This window comes from Eutrigla gurnardus (assembly GCF_963514095.1).
Source record: "Eutrigla gurnardus genome assembly, chromosome: 14".
Taxonomy (NCBI): domain Eukaryota; kingdom Metazoa; phylum Chordata; class Actinopteri; order Perciformes; family Triglidae; genus Eutrigla; species Eutrigla gurnardus.
Window position 1 is genome coordinate 20,669,254 of NC_139937.1, and position 9,735 is coordinate 20,678,988.

At 46.2% G+C, this 9,735-nt stretch overlaps 1 protein-coding gene across 2 annotated transcripts in view; it reads left to right on the top strand.

Annotated features, from left to right (window-relative positions):
- The window catches only part of bbs9 (Bardet-Biedl syndrome 9), a 100,057-nt gene extending 93,562 nt beyond the window's left edge, over window positions 1–6,495 (top strand). For both annotated transcript variants that reach the window (XM_084027711.1, XM_084027712.1), the window contains one exon: window positions 5,104–6,495. In XM_084027711.1, the coding sequence (XP_083883837.1) occupies window positions 5,104–5,414 (311 nt within the window). In that variant the 3' untranslated portion in view covers window positions 5,415–6,495. The remainder of the gene's footprint in view (window positions 1–5,103) is intronic.
- Window positions 6,496–9,735: the final 3,240 nt, after the last annotated feature.

A 9,735-nucleotide genomic window follows, 5' to 3' on the forward strand; every position in this document is an offset into this window, starting at 1 on the left:
GTGTAGCACAAGTTCAATGTTAGCTGAGCTGTCAGTGGTCAGCACACACACACACACACACACACACACACACACACACACACACACACACACACAGAGCAGTGGACTGCTGTGCTTCAGCAGCACATTCCACACTAAGAATAGTATTCTTAACTCACAAACTTTTACATTATGAGATAATATTAATTTTTCAGTGATTTATTGCTTCTGTGATTTATGTTGTTGAACCTACTTTTCTGCTGCATCGCCGACTCATTTGCTACATTTGCCCGAACGCCATCGAGCAGCCGTTGAAGGTCGAGATCATGTTGGTGGAGAAAGTGATGCTGGTTTTTTTTCCCAGCATTCCCGACGCGTCCACTACGGACACAGCAAACACACGGTTAACGTTTAGTCCAGGCAACAGAAACATCTCAAACAGCTCTTTCTTAAGTGGAAGTGGAATGTAACGTAAACACACAAGACATGAACACCGGTCTCCTGATTGAAAGCCTTGTTGTGTGTCGCCATCAGATGGCGAGTGGCGGGACAAAGCCCAGGAGTTTTGCTAAGTTTGCCATGAAGAAGGACCGTCAGTCCAGTAGAGACCCGGTGACACCACAACTTCCATCTAAGCATCTTCTCTAAGTATCTGGTTCTTTAGCCTTGATGATGTGGTGATGATGCTAGCAAGGCGAGCTAACCGCTAACTAGCCAGCTGGGCTAACGCTCGTCAGCTCCTGGGTTTCTCTGTATTTTCTGTTTCCGTCACCTAGAAAACGTGTTGGCTTAACTCGGTCACCAGACAACAATCTCCAGTTCTGAACAGTGAGGCTAATGCTAAAGTGCCTTAAAGCTGCATTCTCTCTGCTGGCCACCAGGGGGCGACTCCTCTCTGATTGTATAGAAGTCTGTGAGAAAATGAGCCTACTTCTCTCTTGATCCGGATTTACTCCATCGGCCAGTGAATTTGTTGACGTGCACTTAATTTGCTACTGTGTGCGTGGGCATGTGTGTACGGTTTCATTTGTGTGTGCGTGTGTGTGTGTGTGTGCGTGTGTGTGTGTTTCTCTCTCCATCACACACACCGTCATTTCCCACGCTGTCGACCACACAGCTTTGTTTTTAGACTTCACATAATTCTGTTGTGTCCTGTCCGACCGCCTCGTCTGGACCACATGAACACACAGACACACACTCACAACTACACACACGCAACTACACACACGCAACTACACGCACACACACACAACTACACTCACAACTACGCACTGAAAGAAACACACTGCCGATCCAATCAGTCAGTCCTTAGCAAATTCTCTCTCTCACACACACACACACACACACTAGCTCTGCAGAGCAGCTTCTCCTGCATGCTGATTGGTCGGATGCGGGCGATCTGTGCGGCCGCCTCTATTTTGACTACGGCTGCCTGCAGATGAATGGAGCGCCGAGCGATCTCCCGCGAACATGCGAATCCAGGCGGAACGCCTGTCTTTGAACGCAGCACAGATAGCGTCGCTCTGCTTATCTCACCCACTCGCTCACTTTTGTTGCTGTGGTTTTTGCTTTTGTTGCCCTCTAAACTCCAAGAGAAACAAAGATGGCCAACGTGACAACGAGTCGGTGGGATTCTGCAGCGAACGGAATCCAAACTCTAATCTCCTCCAGTAACACGCTGCTGCCAACACACGGGTCAATACATGTATGATATATATATATATATCCTTGAAAAGCCTTGAATTTTAGTGTGGTGTTTTCACGGTTTGAAAAGTGCTTAGATTTAGAATAAGGTGCTTGAAAGTGCTTGAAATGTATGTTCTATATGATGACATTTTCCTTCATTTGTGGTCCTTCTGTAAAAAGCTGTCTCCAAACATCATGTTGGTTGTTTAGAGGACAATAACATCTCATTTAATGTGATGAACAAGTGACATAATAAGCAGACTGAATACTGAGGATTGTATTGATATAAATATGTAGTTTACCACAGCTGGAAGGTGCTGGAAAAGCACCTTGAAATGCTTGAAAAGTGCTTGAATTTGACTCTGGAAAAGGTGTAGGATCTCTGTTTATTACACAAACGTCTCTATTTCTCCTGCAGAAACGAGTGTTTTAATAGTGATGTTTGAGTGAAGATGTTTGTGTAATAGTGAACGTTTGTGGGGAGTTATTGATATGCAGATTTTGGGGGTGAAGTACTTCTTTAACCAAAATGGAAGTTTAATGATGTGTTTCGTATTGAAGTTTTGGACACAAATGAAATACGCTGTCGAGCTACAAGCTGCTTTCCTTCCAGCCTCACATTGGTACTGGGAGCTGCCCAGTACGACCACAGCTGCTCCCTGCAGGAGCTGGAAGAACTTGCTCACTTTCCCCAGTTCACCACCAACCCAAACCTGAGTCATGGATATTTACAAATATATCAATCTATATAGAAATAGATATAGATATACACCAAACCTGATGCCATGAGGAGAAGGTAATCCTGGAGTCCACATCGGACTGGGTCTAGGTCTGCAGGAGAGCAAACACCTCCGTTTCACAGACCCGACTAACGAGGTCGGTCATGTCTTCGGGCCGCCGCACTCAAGACTCTGTTTCTGAAAATGAAACACCTCCTCAGCAATTTGGTGGGGAACAATATTATAATAGATTTATTCCCTGAAGCGTCGTTGAGCCAAGTCAATGATGTGCAACGTAAGGAACTACATTACCCATGTTTTCCTGTCAGACTGATCCCATCCAGACGCGTCTGTGGCCCTGATTCCCACGGGAGGTTAAAAATGGCCGGAGACGGCGGTAACCAATGACGATAACCACCAGACCGTTTCCCAGGTAGCTGCGAGGTTTAACCCCTCGGCTAAACCCCTCAAACTCCAGCCTGGGCTCTGTTTAGTCTAAATCAGAGGTCTTCAACGTTTCAGGACCCCCAAGTCCTATAGAGACCCGGTGGAGGGACCCCCAAGGCCTATAGAGACCTGGTTTAGGGACCCCCAAGGCCTATAGAGACCCGGTGGAGGGACCCTCAAGGCTTATAGAGACCTGGTTTAGGGACCCCCAAGTCTGGTCTACGCACCTCCACTCTGGTGGTTTGTTGGAGGGGCACACTTGACAGGACGGGTCCTGACCCCGCCGGGCTCCCGTACAGGAGGTGTACGGGTTTAATTCTCTTTCCACAGATCTGACAGGAGATCAGCGTTGTTGTTCCCTTCAGGCCTCTTGTCTCCTGAGCAACGAGCGTTAACAGACGGACCAATCACAGCGAAGGCCGTTCAACCAATGAGGAAGTAAATGAGGACCAGTGAGAACTCCTCAAACAGGATCGAGTCTACGATCCACATTAGAGAATCAGAGAAAACCAGTCGGCATCGAGCGTACGTAGTCAGCTGTTCGGGAGCTGTCCGTTCAGCACCACACTATAAAATATATGTTTATATGTTTAGAAGTATATGCTGGTCAGGTGTGTGTGTGTTGTGTCTCCGACACACTTAGTTTTATGTGGCTGCGTAGATGCTGACTCAGCGTTTCTGTGGTCGACATCTGTGTGTGTGTGTGTTTGTTGTCACTTGGCGTGTGCACTGTGTCGCCTCCGTCGACTCGTTCCCGTGTCGCGTTTCTGTGGTTGACGTGTGATTGGTTGGTCGGGGGGGCGGAGCAGCCCGGGGGGGCACAACAACAACAACAACAACAACATGATGACTTTAACGAGCCGTCTCACTCAGCGTCTGTTACACCGTCTAAAGACCTGAAACACAAAAACTTGAAACTGGATTCCAGAAGTGGAAGTCTTTTGAATTTCGTAAACTCCAGTGGCCTGTAAACTAGCTAAACCTGGTCTCCATGGAAACGGTGATGTCACGGCTTCACTTCGCACACACGTGTGCAGTCATTTAAAGTCAAGAAGACAACGTTAACGACGGAGGATTTCCGCACTGACCTTGGAACGTGACGGACTCCTTTATTGTGGTTCACCGGATGCACCGGACGTTTCACCGCCACCTGCTGGCCACGCAAACCGCTTACTTTTTTAAACTCAAAGGGAAAACTTTCATATTAAGCGACACGGTTGTTGTGTATACGTAGCCTTAAATATCAATCATCATCTCATCATCTTTAGTGAGACACATGCTTTAGTTTATGGCACCCGTCTGCCTGACACACACACACACACACACACACACACTCAGCCCCCCCTCCTCCAGATTGGATGGCTCTTTGATAAGATGATAACGGGACGGTTGTCTGCCAACAATGAGACGCACTTCTTATCTCCATGAGAACGGAGAAGGTTTAGAGACTGGAGTCTCAGCCTGGTATCTGTGTGTGTGTGTGTGTGTGTGTGTGTATGTGTGTGTGTGTGTGTGTGTGTGTGTGCATATGTTTCTGTCTCGTGGAGACGACAGACTGAAGTGTGTTCCCAGACTCTAATCAGACGCTCATCGGCTTGGCCTTTAACACTGTGTGTGTGTGTGTGTGTGTGTGTGTGTGTGTGTGTGTGTGTGTGTGTGTGTGTGTGTGTGTGTGTGTGTGTGTGTGTGCGTGTGTGAGAGACAGGGGGGGGGGGGGCTCTGTTTCAGTGGGAGTCCTTTGTCATGCAACAGGTGCTGATGTCGCCCAATTAGCCTCGATGCTAAAGACCTGAGAGTGTGTTTGCATCTGTGTTGAAGAACAAAACAGCTGACGGTTCAAACGTCCGTGAATCTTCGTCGTCGTGATGATGATGACGAGGACGACGACGCCACAACGAGACACGTGTCATCATCACTCTGACCGGCTGCTGTCACACAGACATCACCCATGAAAACAAGAAACACGGATTCATTCTGAACTTGAATCATGACACGGTTTTCAGACGACGTCGATGCTAAATGTGAACGTGCAGAACTTTCTCCGTCTAAATCCTTCTGACCAAGACTTGACAATCATCATGTACAACGGCGTATTAGGGCCACTGTAGGAAGAAAAAAAGAAAAGAAAAAAACTAATTCTAATACAAGGTCACATGGGGACACAGGAAGGGGCGGGGCTTAGCCTCTACATACGACGGATGTGACGAAACAGAAGACGGTGAGTCGTCGTAGAAGTGCGAGTTCATGATCTGGTTTTCTCTTTCTCCTTCAGATAAAGACCCCAAAGAAAAGAAGGAGGAGTCAGAGGCCGGCCTGAAGGAGGAGGAGGAGGAGGGAGGAGGAGCAGAGGAGGCCCCCGTCAAGGAAGCCAAGAAGGAGAAGAAAGAGTCGTCCAAGGAGAAGAAGGAGACCAAGAAGGAGCCGTCCTCCTCCAAGGAGAAGAAGGAGTCATCGAAGGAGAAGAAGGACAAAGACAAGGAGGGGAAGGAGGTGAAGAAGGAGTCAGGAGACAAGAGAGCATCCAAGAAACCGTCCGTAAAAGTGAAAGAGAAGAAGAAGGAGCCCGAGGCTGCAGAGGACTGATGTGGACTCCCTAAAGCCCCCATACGGACTCTAACACCACATGCATAAACATCATAGGCATATAACATATATACATATACCGTCTATAAAAACATAGAAGTCTTATATATTTACATGTAAATATATTTCAGGAGCAAAGGAATTTCCTCTACGACGCATATTTACATCGTCTCACACACACACACACACACACACACACACACACTCTCTCTCAACCACATCCAGCAGCTCTGTGCAGCTGTGTTGAGGTCTGCAAAGCGAGGATGGAGGCGAACTCCTCCTCTCCTCAGACTTCCTCCTCCTCCTCGTCTTCATCGTCTCGCCTTGGCAGCAGTTGAACCCACAGCCCCGCGTCTCCTTAATCCCAGTCAGCCCCCCTCCCCGCCCACGCACACTCCTGGCTGTGACATCACGCCCGCCCGGCTCTCGCCCCCTCGCGTGGCACCGGGCCTCGCCGGCAGAAACCTTCGCCAGCAGAAGCCTCCTCCCCCGCCCCGCCGCTAAGAATAAACCGGCCGCCGCGTCCAGCAGCTCCGTTGCTTCCGGGTAAATCGAGGCCACATCCTCCAGCCGCCGCCGCCGCCGCCCCGACCTCCTCCAGTCAGTTTAAATGTGGGACACTCAAGGACACGCAGGCCGCTGATGGACACTCGGACTGTTTTCTGATGCTGGAAACCAAACAGGGCGTTTCCTGGAAAACAGCAGTCAGGAGACGTTTTCTGCTCATCTTCAACAACAACATATTAAATCCACGGATATTAAAACCACCAGCAGCTCCACGTGATGGAAGGACCAGCTCAGCAGAAAATACACACACGTGTTGGTTTTAGAATTAAACTGAACATAATAATTTTGAAATATCTGATCGGATGTGATTAGTGGAGCATCAATCACTCACATGTCTGGTGTATTTCTAGTCGTAGTTGAATCAGCTGTTTACTGATCGGACTCTTACGAGACTAGTTAGCTTTAGATCAAGTCTTTGTTCCGCTCAATGTGATGAAATGACATTTAAGGTTTCAGATGAATTTGGATATTTCAGTGATGTAACGTATCAGGGAAAACAGTAAAGTTTTTGATATTGTTATTGGATCTCAGGTGTCTTATTGGCTCATCTCAAACGTGTTTTTATCCGAATTTAGTTGTTTAGACGTTTAAAGCTAACGTTGGTTTTGTATCTAAAGCTAACGTTGGTTTTGAATCTAAAGCTAACGTTGGTTTTGTATCTAAAGCTAACGTTGGTTTTGAATCTAAAGCTAACGTTGGTTTTGTTGTCTCAAGCTAACAGGTTTTTTTTTTTTAAGCTTCGCTAACGTTTTTTTTTTCGTCTAAAGCTAACTGTTTTTCTAAAGCTAACGTTGGTTTTGTTTAAAGCTAACGTTGGTTATGTTTAAAGCTAACGTTGGTTTTGTTTAAAGCTAACGTTGGTTATGTTTAAAACTAACGTTGGTTTTGTTTAAAGCTAACGTTGGTTTTGTTGTCTAAAGCTAACGTTGGTTTTGTTTAAAGCTAACGTTGGTTTTGTTTAAAGCTAACATTATCTCACGCTAACTTTGTTTTCTGAAGCTTACATTGCGTAATGTCGTCCAGACTGACAGAAAAGAAGTCGTACATAGCAGCATGAATAAAATTGACAATTCGTTTCCCTCAGCAAGAAAACCAACATATCAAATTTTGATTTCACGAACTGCTGTGAGACTTTGTTGAACTCTGGATTCAACAGCTACAGGACAAATAACCTGCTGATGTCTTCGCTGCTTCCACGTGATTTCTTCCCTCAGAGTTCGGCCCTGAGTCGTCTTCCGTCCATCGGTACTGAAGATGTGAGTAGATGTTGAAGTGATGCTCGGTTCTGACCCGGTGAAGTTACGTAACCGTGCAGTAAAGAACAACGTTTAATCTTCCTCTCTTTCCTCTCGTCCTCCTCATTAGTCTTTGTCTCCGAGACTCTAACGTTCCTCAGATCCTCCTCCTCAGCGCCTCCTTCCCTCGTTCTCGCCTCGGCCCAGTAAACCGGCTCTGATGTGAGGAACCGCCAAACATGGCTGCACACACCCAACTGGTAAAAACATCAAACGCCAACACGCCAACAATCAAAGTGTAACTGCGCCGCAGCCGTTTGGAAACAGTGTCATAAAAGCAGCGTTTGGATTTAGACGCTGAGCAGCTTTGACTTCTGGGATTATTTCTGTCTGCGAGGCTTCGAGGCGTAAACAAGCCGGACGACATAATTGCTGCATCGTTTCACTCGCGTTGCAGAACCGACGAGTCGGCGGCGTTTCAGCTCCACAGAGAACTTAATGTATTTATTTCTCTGTGTGAGCAATACTGATCGTGTGTTTTCATTCAGGAGGGAAAATTAGATCTGGTTTCCTCGGTAACGAAGCTTCATCATGTTTTGTCTCCTTTTCTGTCTTCAAAAGTAGAAAATATACTTTACTCATATCTTCTCTTCCACTGGTAATAATATAGAATATAATATATAATATTCATGCATGTGTTTCTGTTGGATGAGGAATGTTTTTTACCACAAAATACATTTATTTTTTTATTATCAATTCATAAATGAAGACCAGTTGGATTTATTTAGAATAAATATATTTAAAAGAAAAACACAAGATCCGCTAAATGTAATTTTATGAATCCGCCTCGTATTGCTCTTATTCGCACGATGCCGCATGGCGTAACGCAACATCGCAACGCGACAACGTAACGCAACATTGTTACTAGTATAAGTAAATAAAAACTGCCCTTTGCAGACTTTTGATCGTAACGTAACAATGTTAAAGTAAATTTTTAAGTGCCGACCAATCACATTGTAGAGTCTCCCATTTCACGTGTCCTCTCTGAAAGTCCGACGTTCTGCCGATGTGTCCGACAGATCGGCGTAGCAGTAAAACCCGTAGAGTTCTCCGGGGACGGATCCCAGACCTCCCACCCTGGTCCTGGTCTTCTCGTACCAGAAACATAGAAAACACTTTGCTTCTGTATTTCCTGAAAATATTTGCAGCTTCAAACCGACAGCTTTTTAGTTTCCAGGCTTCCATTTGTTGTGAAAAAGTCAACTGTTCATAAAAAGTTCCATAAACCACTAAAACATCTGCAGTTTGTGTCGTTACAAGGACGTAAAATACATTCATACAATTACACGTGACAATTAGCGTTTTATTGTGAAGTTCCACCCTCTGAGCTGCTGGTTAAGAGCATCTTATTGTGAAAGTAACACGTCCTGTAATCTCCTTACACGGTTCTGGTGGGTTTTTTTTAGTTTATAACTTTGAGCAAAATTAACAAAGTGAGTTATTCAGGCTTTTTAACACGTTGTCCCTCCAACACGTCGGCCTTCGTCAGTCTTCAGACTGGAGTCTGAAGTAGCTCGTTACATCACGTCTTTTCAAAATAAAACAAAACCACTTGACGCCAACATCGTGTATCAACACTAACGAGTCTGACGTCACTAAATGTCAATATTCCTTTTAGTTTGCCGCAGGACTTTAACAGCGGTCTCCTGGGTGAAAGTCCTGCGTTTGTGTGACCCTCCCCCCCCTCCCCCTGCCTCTCTGTGTGGACTATCTCTCTCTTTATACTACGTCTGTTGCTCTACCCAGAATGCAGCAGGTGGCTGAATGAGCGTTGGTGTCAGACGCAGAGGAGACCTGACCAGCTGATTATTTGTCGCCATGCCAACAGTTTGTTTCAGCCCATCTGTGTGAGCCGACCCCCCTCCCTCCTCCCCCCAGAGCCTCCAGACCTGCCGGCTGCAGGAGGCCCTGCGGGCAGGGGGCCCGTCTGCAGCCGGTCTAAAGACCTGAGGACGTGGAGTCCAGGTGAGTGCTGCTTTCACTTCCTCTTCCTCCTGACGAAGAGCTTCCTCCAAAACAAGCCTAGAGGAAGATCACATTTCTAAAGAGCCGGATCATGAAACCGTCCGGGATCATCTCAGTGACGCTCTGAGATCAGACAGTTTGAAAGACTCTTTTAGTTACAGGAAAAACTGTGAAAGCACTAAATTGTTGCTCTTCTTCCTCGTACTGCTCTTCATCCTCCTGCTCTTCCTCCTCCTCTTCCTCCTGCTTGTGCTCTTCCTCCTCTTCCTTGGTTTGATGATGTTAGAAATGTATTAAATTGTGATGTTAAACATTTAAAGGAACAGATCCTGACATTTTCTATGAATTGTTATGTTTAAATATGCTAATTAGTCTTTATGTGATGGTAACTTTTGGGACTTTAGGATAATGTGTTTGTGTGTGTGTGTGTGTGTGTGTGTGTGTGTGTGTGTGTGTGTGTGTGTGTGTGTGATATCAGACAAGGTCACCCTCCC